Below are 16,865 nucleotides of genomic sequence, written 5' to 3'. Positions count from 1 at the left end.
ATGAAAGAAATTTTCACAAGTAGTGGAATCTTTGAGAGGTGTGGCCTAGTAGGAGGCATGACCTCAGAGCAGATAGTGGACACTGGTCCCTCCTTCTTCCTGTTTCATGAGATGAGTGGTATGGTCTGCCATTGTACTCCTACCATGATGTACCTTCTCCATGATATGCCACTCTCACCAGAGGTCCAAAGTTGAGACTTCTTTCAGATTGGAATCCCCAGAGCTGTGAGCCAAAATAAACTTATTCTAAGCTAACTGCCTCCTGTATTTTCTTATAGTAACAAAACATTAATAGATAGCTATCCAGTAGCAGCAGAGCTGGCTCATATGACAGTTCTACTTTTTAATTTTTTGAGGAAATATCATACTGTTTTCCATAATGGCTGTTAAGATTGTGCACAGCCGGTCACATGCACATGCCAGTAATCTCAAAGGCCTGGGAGGCTGAGGCTGAGGCAGGAGAATGGAGAGTACAAAGCCAGCCTCAGCAATAGTGAGGTGCTAAGCAACACCGTGAGACCCTGTCTCAAAGTACAAAACAGGGCTGGGGATGTGGCTCAGTGGCCGATTGCCCTTGAGTAATTCCCAGTACCAAGAACAAAACAAAAAAACAAAACAAACTGTGCTCAGGTCCCCATTTCTTCATATCCTTTTCCTCAATATTTGTTATCCTTTAACAGGTTGAGTTGATATCGTATTGTGACTATAAGCACTTCCCTGATATAATGTTAAACATTTTTAAAAAATACTTGTTGGTCACTTCTTATTTATCTTCTTTTGAGAAATGTCTATTCATGTCCTTTGTCCATTTCTTCAGGATATCTGGGTGTTTGTTATAGAGTTGAATTCCTTATATATTTTGGATATTAACTCCTTATGAGATTATGGTTTGTAAACATTTTTCTGACAATATAGGTTTCCTTCTCATTCCAATTTTTTTTTTTTTTTTTTTTTTTTTTGCTGTACTTTTTGGTTTAATGTAAGCCCATTTATCCATTTCACTGTTGTTGTCTGTGCATGTTTTGTCCAAAAAAAAAATCACTGCCCAGACCAATGTCAGAGCTTTTCCACTATATTTTGTTATAGTAGTTCTAGTTTCACATCTTATCTTTGTCTTTAGTCTATTTTGAGTTGATTTTATATATGATGTGAGAACACAGGTCTTATTAAACACTTCTGCATGTGGATACCCAGTATTCCTAACACCATTTTTTTCAAGACAGTGTCCTTTTCCCAGTGTTTACTTGGCATTTTTGTCCAAAATAAATTGAACACAAATGTGTGTTTTCACAGCAGTCTATGCTATTTTGCAGGGGTTTTTTGAAATCAGGTAGCGTGATGACTCCCACTTTGCTAGCTTGCTCAAGATTGTTTGGGTTATTCAGGGACTTTTCTGGTTTCATATAAATTTTGGAATTTTTCTATTTTGTGAAAAATGTCATCTGAATTGATAGAAATTCTATTGATTCTATTTTAGGCATATAGATGTTTTAACAATATTAATTCTTCCAGTATATAAATATGGTATATCTTTTTTCATTTGTTTGTATCTTCTTCAATTTATTTCATCAGTATTTTACAATTTCCAGGGTAAACATATTTTACCTCCTTGATAACTTATTCCTAAGTATTATCAGTGCATTAAAAGGTCACTAATTTTTCATGTTTATTTTGTATTCTGCAACTTAATCGTATTTGTTCATTTAAAAAAATTTTCTCTATATAAGATCATGTCATCTGCAAACATCAATTTAATTTCTTCTTTTTAAATTTCTATACCTACCATTTTCTTGCCTAATTATTCTTACATAATGTTGAATATAAGTGGTGAGAGAGGGCACCCTTGTTACTGATGTTGGGGGAAAAGTTTCTAATTTCACACAGTTCAGTATGATGCTGAGTATAAGGAGGGACCTGTATTTGCCTCAGGAGAAATCCATTCTCCATAGACTGAGACTTAAACTCGCTTCAGACCAGAGTAGCCCATCAGTCTTAGTCATCAGGTTGGCCCTGTCAGCATACTCCAGCAGACACCTGGTCCAGGCTCATCTCAGTAAACCCCAGTGCTAGAGGAGTCTCCAGAGACCAAGCCTCCAGGACAATCCTTGTGGATCCACGTTCCAAGCCTATCCTGGCTCCAGGACCCAAGCCATCCTTGGCAGACAGACTCTAGATCAGCATGTGGATACCCAGCCTCCAGGACAAGCTCCAGACAAGTCCCTCTAGCTCAAGGAACCAGACTAACATCCACAATCTCAAGCTCAAGAATGATGCCCTGTGACTCAAGCTTCATGTCTCCCCCAGTGCCATGTCAGTTTAAGATTCCAGGCCCAGTGGACCCAGGCATCAAGTCCATCCAAGTATCTGGCTGGCCTTGCAAACTTAGCTTCAAAGCCCATCCAAGCACCACGTATGTCCTTTTAAACACAAAATTCAAGTCAGTGTCTGAGGACCCAGGAAAAAGACCAGCCTTCTTGAGGATTCCAGCAGCAAGCCACCCTCAGACTATGCCAGGTGGCCTGCCCAGAATCTCTGGATGGGCTGATGACTGAAGGGCATTCCCAGACAAAGCCAGTCAGAAAAAACTAGAGTAAAACCAGGCTCACTCAAGTCAAAGGATACCAAATGCATAGCAATGAAGGTCATAACATGACACCACCAGAGAAATAAAGCACAAGTAACTAAAGAAACTGACAATGAACTCAAACTAATTATTTTAAGGTAGCTCTGTGAACATCAAGAAAATATAGAGAAACAAAACAATTGAATGAAAGCAGGAAAACAAGGAGAACAAATTTACAGACAGATATTTCTAAAAAGAATTCTGAAGCCAAGAAATACAATGAAGTTAAAATTGCACTAAAAAGTATCAACAAAGTATGACATTTTTTCTCATATGTGGAATCTAGGGAAAAAAAACAAATGTAGGCAAGAGACTATTAGTGAAGAGCAAAGGTGGGGTGGGGAGAGGCCTGGAGAGATTACAGGGGACTAGAAATGATCAAAATATGTTAAGTGCATATATGAATAGGCTACAATGAAACCCACTATTCTATATAATTAATATGCTCTAATGAAAAAGGAGTGAATCTCTTTAAGAGTAGTGCCTCAGCAGCAACTGAAAGAATTCATCTCTATCAGATCCTTTCTACAAAAAAGTTGAAACCCAGTAGGCATAAGGAAAATGCTTACAAGGTAATATATGAATCTACACAAGGAATGAAAAGCATGGAATCTGTTTACTGTATTGGTACAGCTAAGATTTCTTTTCTCATTGAAATATCTTTAAAAGATAACTGTGCCAACAAAAAATGTGTCGTAGCCAGGTGTGGTGGCGCATGCCTATAATCCCAGCAACTCGGGAGGCTAAGACCTTGTCTCTAATAAAATACATAAAAAGGGCTGGGAATGTGGCTTAGTGGTTAAGTGCCCCTGGTTCAATCCCCAGTACTAATAAATAAATAAATGAATAAATAAATAAAAATAAAAAATAAGTAAATTCTATGACATATGTAACAAAATACATGAAAACATAAAGATTAGGGAGGGAGCTGGAGATGTAGTGCTGGGTAAGTACTCTTGGTGGTACAGCACTTAACCTGGCATGCACAAAGAACCTAGGTTCAATCCCCAGGACCACAAAAAAGAACTGTGAGCATGCTATACATGAAGTGGTAAAATAGGACTTGAAGGCAGACTGGGAAGTTTGAGATGTATATTATAAACCTTAATGATACCACTAACAATAACAAAGAGGCATAAAGGAGATAAAATGGAACCAGAGGTACTAAATTCATTCATAGAAGACAGGAAAAAAGTAAAAGGAGAACAAAGAAGGAGTAAAGAGAAAACAAGTAGTAAGATAAGACTAAAACTTAACCAAATCAATAATTATATGTGAATGCAATACATATCCCAATTAAAAGCAAAGATTAAGAGTTTCAGATTGTAATGAACAACAAAAAAATTTACCTAAATCCATTTATTAAAACCATACTTTAAATATAAAGACACAAACAGGTTAAAAGTAAAAGGATGGGCAAAAAGACAAATCATCCTACCACTCATCAAAAGAAGCAGGAATGCTCACTTTGGCAGGACACATACTAAAATTAGAACGATATAGAGCAAGGAAGACACACAAATTTGTGAAGCGTTCCATATTCTTAAATCCAAAGTTTAAATAAATAATAAAAACAAATTTGAGGAAAAAAAAAAAAACACACACACATGCACACACACACACACACACACAGAAAGCTGAGGTAGCTATGTTAATATAGATAAAGTAGATTTTGGAGCAAAATATTTGATCAGAGATAAAGACCATTTTTATAATGATAAAGGGGCCAAAACATCAAGATGAGATAACAATCCAAAATGTCTACCAAATAACACAGTTTCAAAATACATGAAGCAAAAATGGACAGAACTGCTGCCAACGAATAGGCAAATCCCCAATTAGAGATTTCAACACTCTTCTTAATAATTAACAAGTACACAGAAAATTGGTAAGGATAAAGAAGGCTTGAACAACATTAACAACCATGTCTAATCACATGACTGGAACAGTCCACTCATTAAGAGCAGATGATATCTTTTTTTTTTTTAAGTACTCTCAGAATTTTTACCAAGATCATGTTATGAACCATAATGTAAGTCTCAAATTTAAAAAGATTCAAATGATACACTGGAGTATAATGAAATAAAATTAAAAGCCAAAACCAAAAAGTTCATCTAGAAAATTTCCAAGTATTTAGAAACTAAATAACACACTCCTAAATAACCAATGGGACAAAGAAGAAACCAGAAAGGAAATTATGTATTTTGAACTAAAGGCAAATGAAAATACAACATACCAAAAATTGTGGGATTCTGCTGTAGCATATGAAATCAGATCTTTTGTAAGTTATACTGAACTCCCTAAAATCAAAACACAAACTTATTTTAGATCCAGAAAAACATTTTCAAAATGTGTGCTTTATGGGTTGATTCACTAAATATCAAGTGACCACGTAACAAGGGAGGCTCTCTTCTGGGCCCTAAAAATTAAGTAACTTATACAAATAAGACCCCCTACTCTTATATTGTATCAAAGGGTACAGAAAATAAACACAAATATATGATACTTGCTGATAGTAACAAACTACATTAAGAAAATAAAACTAATTTAAAAGAGAGGTATTTAGAGAAGTGCTCTGCAAATAGATATGAGCTGAAACCTGAATAAGGAGAGTAGATCATGCAGATGTAAACCCAAAAGAACAGTGTTATAGGTAGAGAGATCAAGTATGAAAGTCCTAGTATGGGAAGCATATGCTCTAGATGTCTGGAGAAAGTTAAATAAAGAAGGCAATGTAGGAGAAATATCAGTGAAGATAGATAGGAGTGAAAAAGACAAGCACTCAAGCTGGAGCACAGGTAGCTGGGTGAGGACTGGCATTTGACTAGAAAGGTATAGGTACAACTGTCAACATGCCAGCCACCAGCTAGCTGCATGTGACTCTTTAGTACTTAAACTTAGGCCAGTATATCTGAATAACCAAAGTTTTAATCTAATTTGAATTAATTAAAATTTTTAGAACTATTTCAAGTATGCTGGGAACTGTTTTGACTATAGATTTTATGAAATCCAAATATAGATCAAATATTTCTAAATTTGGTTTTCTATTACAGAACACTGTCAGAGGATTAACAAGGTAATTTTCTGAGAATCTCTTCACTACAAAAAACAGAATTGTTGTTAATGTTTTGTCATTACCTGACTCTTTAATACTTATTAGAAATATTTCCTGAATTGTAGAAAAATGAGATGCTAGGTAGAAAACTGTGACCTGCCTGAATGTTCTATAGGTATCTCAAGTTCAAAATATCCAAAATCTCAGTTTATCATCTTCCCTATCCAATATATTCTTTATCATCTATTCTTCAAATAGGAATTTACATTTCCCACTTTAGAAAATCCAATATCAATTTCTCCCTCAATATCCAATTAACAATCATCTTTCCCATTTAATTTCTTAAATATTCCTCAAATCCTTTCTATAGTATTCATTCCAACAAATCCTCATTATTAGTTTGTTACCGGAACTCACCAGGCAACACTGAACTCCATAATGTGGCCTACAAAGATTTCCATGATATGACCATAGCCTACCTTTCCTCGATTTGGTCATAAGAAACTACTTATATTTTATACAAGCAGTAGGTTGTTTCACGTCTTCCTTCGTGTGCTATGTCTACTCATGGCAGAAAAGTAAACAAGTACACAGGTTCTACTGCTTTTAAAAACTAAGAATCAACAAAATGGGTCTATACTATTGTCTACACCATACATTCTTAGATATAGAAATCCTATCTACCCATAAAATTTCCTTGGGCTTATAGTAAGGCTAAGAATGAGCATCCTGGACATTGTTTCTTTAAACCACAACTTCTGGTTCCTAATTATTCTGTGAAGTACCTGCTCTTGAGCATCCTTCCCAAAAGAGGGTGGGCAAAATTCTGCTTGATTTAGTTAGCATCCTCTGATGAGCTATCTGGAAGAAATGACTTGCCAAGATAGGTGTAGGAAAAAATGGTGAGGAAGTCACATAGGTGACCGTCAGTAATTTGATGTCACCAAGAGCAAGGAGTGAGAACCGTAAGGTCAATTTTACTAAAGGAAATGTTCTGGACACACAACACAACAAAACACTGTTCACTTACAAATCACAACTTGTCATTCAAACTGTGAATACAAGACAAGAAAAATATAGGTCCAATATCAGGTTTCAACATTCGTAAGACATTCAGGAATCTATATACAAGTATGCATATGAATTTTAATATGACACAGGTTCCACACATTTAACTTTTATGATCTCATCCCTACAAGCTCTCCTCTGAGAGCTCAAGGGAAAGGAGACTTACTGTTGTATCTATCCTTAAGAAGTGCTTAAAAGATATACCAAATTAAAATATGGCTTATATTCTCACTTATTCTGATATCCTTTCTATTAAGATCCATATGATGTTTCCCTGTACTCCCGGAATCCCACCAGCCTATATCTCTTTCACTGTTATTTTTCATATTATTTTTTAATCTGACCTGTGTTCTTCCTCTAGACTGTGACCACATTAAGGATTGAGCTGTGTGTTTTCATCTATGTACCTCTAACATAAACTGTGCTGACGTTTAGTAGCAATCCAGAAGCCTACCATGTGACTAATAAATCAAGTCTTTTTTTACTTGGTTAAAATATCAAAAAATCTAACTAATGCTACTCAAAGAAGCTAGCCCAAGAACTGTTTGATAATGGTTTCTGACGGGATAAAGAGTTTAAGCCAAAATGCATGTAGAAAAGAATTGCTTCCTTTTTGTGAGTCTTTCTTTGAAAAAGTGTCTAACTAAATAGTGCTTAGTGGTATAGCCAATTATACTCTTGCCCACTTTAATCCAAGTTGAATGAAAAAACTTTTATGAAGAAAAGCAAGATTCTAAAGAATGCATGGTTAAAACTAATAACTTAAGAGTCTTCATCACAAATGTACATTCCCAAATAAAATAGATTTAAAATAAAGGCATCTTTTTCACTGGTAAAAATAAAGACACAAGGCACTTAAGAACTTTTTTAAAAGTGAAGACACATTTTTAAAAAACCTAATAAATTTTTAATTAGGACGTTTTCTCTCTCTCTCTCTCTCTCTCTCTCTCTCTCTCTCTTTTAAACAGGACAAGTAACATTACATCAAACTTCAGAACTTATCAAATATCTAATTATTATACATATTCCCATCTGTCTTGCAGGGAGGAATCTTGGTCGGCTTAACAGTTTCAGGTAAAATAAGCTGCATAACAGTATATATTACAATAATAAATGTACACTGTTTACATGAAATATGTTTTAGAAGCAACGAAAAGATGCATCTGCATCAAAAGGCGACCTGTTAAAATGCCACAACTATTTTTTTTTACATTCACTCTTGCAACAGGTTACAAGATGGGGTTACTAAGCTCAGATAAATCACTATGATGCACATAAAATACAGAAAGATTGGTTAATTTATATATTATATATATATTTATATTTCACACATTAGCATCTGAGACATAAACTGAGAATTTAAAACTTATTCTCTTCAGATAACAATTTTTTTTTTATTCTTCATAAACATGGTGCCCACAAAAGCACATAGGTAAGGCACAATAGGATTTTCTGTTACAGAATAGTGTGCATCATGTTTACTTAACCAGAAAACGTGCATTATCTGTGCAAGTTCATGCTGCAAACCCAACACATATACAACAAAACAAAAAGGAAATTGAGCTTTAAACAAAATCAAAATTGGTACGATTCCAGCTGTTTCACATATTCATCTGGACAATGAAATATCAACAGGTCATTTTAAAAAAAGCCAATTATTAGATTACAAATAAACCTTGCTTAGCAACTATTTTAATCTGAAATCATGAACAGTAACAAAGCAACTTTATTAAAAACAAATTAAATACTGAGGCACAAACCAATGGTCACTCTTGCATTTACTATATTGCAACTTTTCATGACCCAAAATTCCAAGTATAATTTGTCTAATACGTTTTGCTGCTACCATGTGCCCTGCTTTAAAATTGACATATAACAGGGGTGCTAACATTTCATTAAATTATAAATAGATTGGGAAAAAGACTTAATCCCAACAGTACTATGTCACAGCCCTATTAATTAATAATAAATACAGCTTTTCACAAAATATTTTTCTAATATCTGCCAATTGCTTCTTTATTGCTCACATAAATTTGAATCCATTACAACTGGTGTCAGAACTTTCACACAAAATCATACTCAGACATTTTTATATAAAATCTATAAAAGATATTTTAAATGTATCTAATACTTCCAGGTGTTTGGCTGTTTGATCTATGTGATAGTACAGCCATATGTATATATGTGCATACACATATATATATATGTATACACACACACACACACACACATATATACACAAATTAGATTATGAATAAAATAGAAAGCTTATTTTACTGCTTATGCAGACATCCTCACAAAACAAGACTACTTTCACCACCACCACCAGCATTTATACATATTTACAAAAGCCAGTTTAAGTACATATACATCCACTTACACATATATGTAACCAATAAAACCAAATAAATTTTCCCATATTCCAGCTGCAGCAAATTAATTTCTTACAAGCAATAGAAACCTAAGGTTAAATTGGGAAATTAACAGTTTTACCACACTAGCTTGTAAGGAACTATGCAGGTGACTGTATACAAAAATTCACATTAGTTCACAAGAAATTATGGAAATACAAGAAGCCTCTTCACCATGCTTTTGTGTGGTTATCCAAACACTTCCTGGTGCAAAAATATAACCACCATATCTGAAAATGCTTAATAAAGTCAGTGTTCCTCATGCAAAACTTTAAATGCACTGGCTTAACTGAACTCCCAAAACTGAATGAATGAAACAATTATTCTACATATTCAGCATTGCTGCCTCACTGCTAAATCCCTTTGGAACCTTAAGATTTCTGGAACTTTCAAACAGAGCTATACTCAGCAATAAAAATATTACATACAAAAAGCATTTAAAAAGGAAGACAGGAAGCCAAACAGGAATTTTCCTATTGTAAATAACAGTCCTAGGAGTGAAGAAAGTCCTTTCAGGAACCTCCTTGAGAATTGGCTAGGCCAGTCCGAAGGCGAAGATGAGACATAGAGTTCATATGTTTATTTGATGGCTTCAAGGGAGTGTTGCAAGTAAGAGCTTGGGGAAAACGATGGTGATATCTATCTAGTCGTAAATATTTTACTGTAACCAACTTCCCTGTTGTAAGATAAAAATAATATTTTAGATCTGTAAAAACATCTTTAATATTTTTAGAAAAGTTAACTGTGGTAAAGTCATGAGCACAAAACACAAAATAATTTAAAATTATTACTTAAAAAGTGATAACCTAAAATTCCTCAATATAAAATCTGGCATGGTCTAATTATCTTTTCAAAATTTTTGTAATACACAAATTTCTTACCATCAAACCAAGAGCCATGTAATGCCTTAAAAGCCTTTCCAGCATACTCTGGAGACAGACATTTAACATATACACAACCCTATGATATTAAAAAACAAAAAAAAGAAAGGTTTCAGTTAAACAGCAACAAATTCAAAATATGAAATTCAATACTTGAAGCTACTTTACCTCACGTGAATTTTTGTCTACTGCAATGTGAACAATGCCATCATTATCACTGCATTTTTCTAAAATTGCTTCTTGAATTGCCAGATGCCACTGATCCCCTATTTCCCTAAAAATTAATAAGGCCAAAAATCAGCAACTATATTCCTACTCAATTGAAAGTCTTCATTATCTCATATCACAGCAGAACAAATGAGTCATTTTTATATTTAAAATCCCATGCACTTGCAAGTTTTTTTTTCTTTCTAGTGTTAACTCATTAAAGGTGCAAAAGTTGAATACCATTTTCTTTATTTTTAACGACACTTTAGAGTTCTCAAATTTAAGAAAAATCTTAGTAAATACTATATTGAGCTTCTTTTTTCCAAGATAAAGGAAGAGTAATGCAGAAAAACATTTTGCATAGTTACCTTACTATAATGAGAACTTTAAGTTCTCTTGCTGCAGTAATGCACATTTGTCTTACTTGTGAGACATATATGGTGAGACAAAAGAAAAGCAACTTCACTTTAAATCATAAATCTTCATCTTAGACAATTAAGTATTGGGCTAGCAATGATTTCCTCATTACTAAGGCATGATGCCAGAGTTCCTACAGAGGTATCACCACACTGTTAATTGTTTACATATGTGCAAAACAGAGGATATATGTGCATATGTGCTTGTATACACTGATAGTGCTTTCCCCCATTTCCAATTTTGCTGTCTATCTGTTTGAAATCTCATCAATAACTTTTTAAATAAATGAATTATTAGATGCAATCTCAAGTATTTTATATGTAATACAGATTCTACTATTAAAATTTTAAAAACATGATTTAATCTGTCATATTGTTGAATAGTTAACCTCCAGACAGCTAACTGTAAAAATTATTAAGACTTAATATGTAAAATATTATGAATTCTAAGGCAGCAACTTTTAACCCTGCCATTCTCTGGATGTGTCTATTGCTATAATTATAGTCAAAAAAATTCTACAAATATTACATTGACAAGGAAAGGTAGGCCCTAAAGAAAGGAAGCTATGTACAACTTTGTGGGAAATATTTTTACAGTTAGGCACTGAAAATTTTATTAAAGCAGTTTATATATGTGTGTATATATGTATATCTATATATGTGTATATATATTTATATGTGTGTATATATATATATATTTATAAACCAACAAAACTGTTGGCAGTCATCTATAAAATGAATTATATATTTAATAAAGGATATTGTTACTGTGAGTCAATTTACCTCAAGCATCTATGTGCTATGAGGCTTCACAGCAAATACAAAGATTTAGAAATGTTTTACAAATCTTTATACAACTGTATTTCCTGGCTAATCTTTTGCTGGGAATTTAACAAAACAGAAAAGCATTAAAATTTCTACAGTTAGTAATTCAAAAGGAAAACAGATTTTTCAAACACAGACAGCATTATAAGAATGCCATGAATTTTTCAGCCAAACATTTCAATTAAAACTACATGTGATCATAATACTTACATAACTGGATCAAACATATTTCGAATCTTTAAACATGGTGTCAAACTATTTGGTGGTGAATTTCTTCTATCTAAATGAAATGCTACAAAAAACAAGTTAGTTTTACTATTTGACATTGTTCCATTTTGTTAAACAGTATTCATCATTTAGTTCAAAAAATATTCATTACATAGTTGTACTAAGAGCCAGACCCATGTTAGATACAGTGCAGAAGGACAGACAGATGATAAACAGTGTCACCCAAGACATAATTGTGATAGGTCCTAAGAAAGAAGGGCACAACGAGCTGTTAAAAAAAAAAAAATAAAATAATAATAATAATAATAATAACTTCACCTCATCTGGGAATACCAGATGACTTCCCCAAGGAAGTGAAACTTATACTGGGAACTAAAGAATAAATAAAAATTACCAGAGTGAAAAGAAGTATAAGGACATCTCAAGCAGAGAAGATAGCTTTTACACAGCCTCTATGACAAGAAGGAGCCTGATATATTCAAGTAACCAACCAAAGCCAGCCAATGTGGCAGAGTGGGAAAATTAAAAAGATAAACTTGGAAAGGGATATGTCAGATTATTCAGGACCACCTAGGCCACACTGAAGTACTTCAACATTGTCACAGAAATAATAGAAAGCAGTGTTTTAAGCAGTGGAATAATATGACATCATCTTTCAAAATTGTAATTAAAAGATTTTGTTATGTGAAGAATCAATCAGACAAATGCAAAAATGAATGCAAAGACATCAGTTAGAAGGATACTGTTGTCTAGAAGGGAGCTGATAGTGATGTGGATAAGACAGGCCAACAGCACAGATGGAAAGTAGATGGCATCAGGACATATTAGGGAATAGATGTGACTTGACTGGTTGAAACACCAAACAAAGGGGATAGGGAAAGAATAAGAATGACTCCCAGGTTTATGGCAGAACCAAGAGAGGAATGATATTAATAACTAGACTGAATATACTAGAGAGATGGGGAAAAAATATTGAATTCATGCACATGTTGAATTTGTGGGTCCCATCTCCTAAAAAATAAGATTAGTATAGCTCAGTACAAAAATCTGAAAACCAAAACAGTAGACTCAGTCACAGCATGAGGTTATTTAAGAGTAAAGGCAGAATGAGAAGATAGTCTTGAAAAACTCCAACGCCTAGAAGTCCAAGAATCATATGAGAAAGATATAGGGGGAAAAAAATTGGAGAAAAGGTCTGAGGTAAAAGAAAAACCAGGAGAAAAACAAACAAACAAACAAAAAACCCCAGCATCTTCTAAGTCCAAAGATAAAGTTTCAAGGAGTGCTCAACTGTCAAACAACTGAGTAAAGAGATTGGGTAAAATAAGTAATTCTTTGTTTTCAATTTCATAGGGCCCTTCTGCATGCATCTTTTAAAAAGAGTTTGTTGTTATAATTTTGGGTAACACCAAAGTCTCACTTTTACACCATGATTAAAGAAGCTTTTATTCAAACACTTTGAAAGTGAAAAATTAGAGAAAAAAAGGAGTGACTGGGTTTTCTTCCAGTAGTTCCAAAACAGTTTACTTACCTTTTCTAATAATACTATGTTTAGCAAACATTGATAACTATACTTTTGTAGAAAACAATTTATCATTCACAATTTCCTTATATATAATTTTCTGCTTTACTGTATGAAAGAGGTTTGGGTATACAAGGCAGCCAGTCTTTAAAAAACCACAATATATGACTGTTTTTGAAAATATGCAATCAATAAGAAAACTATGAAAAGATATCTACAAAAGATACATGGCAGGGGGAATACACAAATGAAGGGGTGTGAGAAAGAAGAGGGAGACAAGCAAAAACTGGAAGAAAGAATAGTTAAAAAGGTTGTTTCCACTTACATATATGAAATATGTAAGATATGGATGTTTATGTTAAACATATAAATTATGTCTTATTTACACAGAGAAATTAGATGAAAAGAATGCAACAAGATCTATGATATTATATTGCTTGTTAAGTGAAAAGAACAAGATCAAAGAAATGTTTGTCTTTATTACAGTAAACACAAATCATTTGTGTTTGCATTAACAAGGACAAAAGTGTGGAAGGATACATAACAAGATTTTACGGGATGGAACTATAAAGGTAGCTTTGCCTTCATACATCTTTGAATTATATGGTTTCAATTTAAACATATTGTTTTGAAAAATTAGAAGAACATCAATTTTATACTTTTTTGTTTAAAAATACATACCTTGACCCTGCCATACTTTAGAAGGTATTACTAATATTTTATCACACGATGCAGAAGGCTGGATCCACCGCCAAACTAGAAAATCTGCACCACCTATTCTTCGTGTTTCTGTGCGAACTCTAGACTCATTAGCAGCAAGGAAGTCAACAGCTCTATCCCAGACTTTCTTCATTTTCTTCCTATTACATGAACAAAACAACAAATTTATCTTGGCTTGTCATCTTTCTGAAACGTTAGTAACTGAAGTAATGATTATCGTTAATCCTAGCTGTTCTTATCACTACTCACAGTTTGTTTAAAAGAAGATACAGGTGCCTGTACCCCACTTCAGATTTACTGAATTTCAGTTCCTACAGGTGATCAATGAGCATGTGATTGCTTTCTTCTTCTTCTTTTTTTAATCTAAATGTTCCACTGGTGATTATGATGTGCTGCTAGGTTAAGAATGATGCTTTAGACATGGCATCATGTTTTATTTTCAAAGTTTTTTTTTTTTTTTAGTGTTTATTTTAAAAGCTTCAATAATAAAATAGGTCTTTAAAAATATTAGTAAAACACCACTGGCTATTCCTGTTGTTTTTTTTTTTTTTTCTCCCTGAAAATTTACTCTTTATTAGGTTTTCATTATACATGACAGTAGAATCCATTTTGCTATAATTATAAAAGCATGGAATATATCTTGTTCTAATTCAAACCCCAATACCTCTCCTTCCCCTTCCCTCAATTGATCTTTCTGCCATTTACTCATAGTTATTTTTAAAATTAATTTCTTGTGGATGTACACAATGATGAGAGTAACTGTGGGATGTACATATTCCTGTTTCTTTTAACAAAATGAAATTAAAGGAGATAAGATGGAGAGTGATGATAAAGAATCAAAAATGTACAGGAATGAGAATAATTTAGAAATCCAGTCATCTTCTGTGTGACTGAAAATCAGGAGGACAACAAGAGAATTTAGAAAGAGAATAGAAAATACTTGTAAAAAGTATGAATGGTAAAAATAGGTCTAGATGAAAAGAGCCACAATTCTCAATAATTTTCAAGACTACAGAAGATATCTACATTCTGATTTACTTCAACTCATAATGTTTTGAACACACCTGTCATGAGGCTGTATTAAGGAATCTCGCACATGTGGAATAGGCATGTAAGGTTGTAAATCTTTATTTTCCTGGCAAGCTTCATTATGACTTCGCAAAACATCTGAAAATAAATCAAACAACTTCACAAATGAATCAATCACTTGACATTATTGTATTATCAAATAATGATTGTTCTAGAAATAATTTAGAGTTTTACAAATACTATACCTATAATCTTCACCACCATATCATACATCTGTCTTGATTCCTCCTCTTCTTTTGTCCAGCGATATTTCATGTAACGCAGAACAACACAAACCATCACTACACCTGCAATAGTCACATATTTTACATTTTAACAATTGTGGTCTATGGTATTTAATAACATTAGGCAGTTTCTACAGTGATTATCTTAATTGTCCTAATGGATAAATGCAAACAGCCTTTATGACAGAGGGTGAATTAGTTACATAATTATATAAAACTGCACAAAAAAAATGTAACATTAAACATTTTCTAGAGTCTTCTCTCTAGAAAATGTCTTCTATTCCACTGATAACTAAACATTTAAATTCTATCTTTTAAAAAATTATAACTTTAAAAAATTTTTTCCCTTTATATCACTAAACTACTTGAACAATTTAATTAAAGGATTAAACATTCTAAATCTTACTTTAATTGAATTAATTTTAAAGGGCTAAGAAAAAGGAAAAGGCAATGAATAATATCTCTTAAATTCCTATTATCATCACAAAATTTAGTAACCGGAATAAATTTTAATTATCATAAATGATACTATTTTTATTTTTAAAAATATTTCTTAGATATTGATAGACCTTCATTTTATTCATTTTATTTCTATGTGGTGCTGAGAATTAAACCCAGTGCCTCACACATGCTAGGCAAGCACTCTACCACTGAGCCACAAGCCTAGCCCAATGATACTGTTTAAATTTAGAATAATTTCAATGAGCTTAATTTACAAGACTTTATTTAAAAATAAAATTTTATATTTTCTAAAGTAAATAAACTTACTATTTCTGTGACATTCTTATGACAAAGCTTTATTCCTACCTCTCTCTGTTACTGTTTTCTGAGCCCTCAGTCTGGTATGACATTATAAAAAGCCCTCAACTTCATTTAGTGAACACTTCTGGATGTGATTTATATGACATCTATCATAAGACTGAGAAGTAACTTCTTGGCTCTGGCATTTAGCAAAATATAAACACGAAAAAAATTCTAGACTGAAATACATCACTCTTCTTATCCTAACAACTTACCCAAGCATAACAACAATAATCTGTGTGTTACAGTAATAAAAGCACGTCGAAAACGACACCAGAAAGACATCTGTGGTCTTGTGGATTGTAAAAACTGCACATCAGTTATGTTTTTCAATTCTTCCTCTGGGCTATAACCAACACACCTATTTAAAAATAATTAAGGTAGAGTTTAAGGTAAAAAAATAAAAGCATTTCTTATACTATAAAAGAATCAAAGTGGAAATCAATTCCTCTACCTTATTCCAACATCTTTCCCATTTTCTAAAATCCACTGCAATGAGGTGTTAAATATATGTTCATATTCAGGACCTAAATCCTAACAAGAAAAAAAAAAAACAAAAACGGTAATTTTTAATAATCCACATACATTTGACTCTGACTCTATATAAGTTGTCCTATAAATAACATACTCGATGTAACATTTTTAACTATATGAATATAATAAAAATGTATTATTCATTAAAGAAATTTTAAAAAAAGGATAAGTCATTTTCTCACTAATCCAATATAACTACTATTAATATTTTGCTATGCTTTCTCCTTTTTATATTTATAGATTTGGGGGTTCTTTTTATAG

At 32.9% G+C, this 16,865-nt stretch overlaps 1 protein-coding gene across 2 annotated transcripts in view; it reads right to left on the bottom strand.

Annotated features, from left to right (window-relative positions):
• Positions 1 to 8,392: 8,392 nt before the first annotated feature.
• The window catches only part of LEMD3 (LEM domain containing 3), a 60,635-nt gene continuing 52,162 nt past the window's right edge, over positions 8,393 to 16,865 (bottom strand). For both annotated transcript variants that reach the window (XM_079139679.1, XM_079139680.1), the window contains 9 exons: positions 16,525 to 16,604; positions 16,286 to 16,431; positions 15,231 to 15,332; positions 15,021 to 15,123; positions 13,918 to 14,096; positions 11,697 to 11,778; positions 10,207 to 10,312; positions 10,039 to 10,117; positions 8,393 to 9,833 (listed from right to left, as the gene is read on the bottom strand). In XM_079139679.1, the coding sequence (XP_078995805.1) occupies positions 9,670 to 9,833; positions 10,039 to 10,117; positions 10,207 to 10,312; positions 11,697 to 11,778; positions 13,918 to 14,096; positions 15,021 to 15,123; positions 15,231 to 15,332; positions 16,286 to 16,431; positions 16,525 to 16,604 (1,041 nt within the window). In that variant the 3' untranslated portion in view covers positions 8,393 to 9,669. The remainder of the gene's footprint in view (positions 9,834 to 10,038; positions 10,118 to 10,206; positions 10,313 to 11,696; positions 11,779 to 13,917; positions 14,097 to 15,020; positions 15,124 to 15,230; positions 15,333 to 16,285; positions 16,432 to 16,524; positions 16,605 to 16,865) is intronic.

The sequence above is a fragment of the Sciurus vulgaris genome (genome assembly GCF_902686455.1).
Source record: "Sciurus vulgaris genome assembly, chromosome: 5".
NCBI lineage: Eukaryota > Metazoa > Chordata > Mammalia > Rodentia > Sciuridae > Sciurus > Sciurus vulgaris.
Note: the sequence above shows the minus strand (reverse complement) of the source record. Positions and strands in the feature narration are given on the sequence as shown.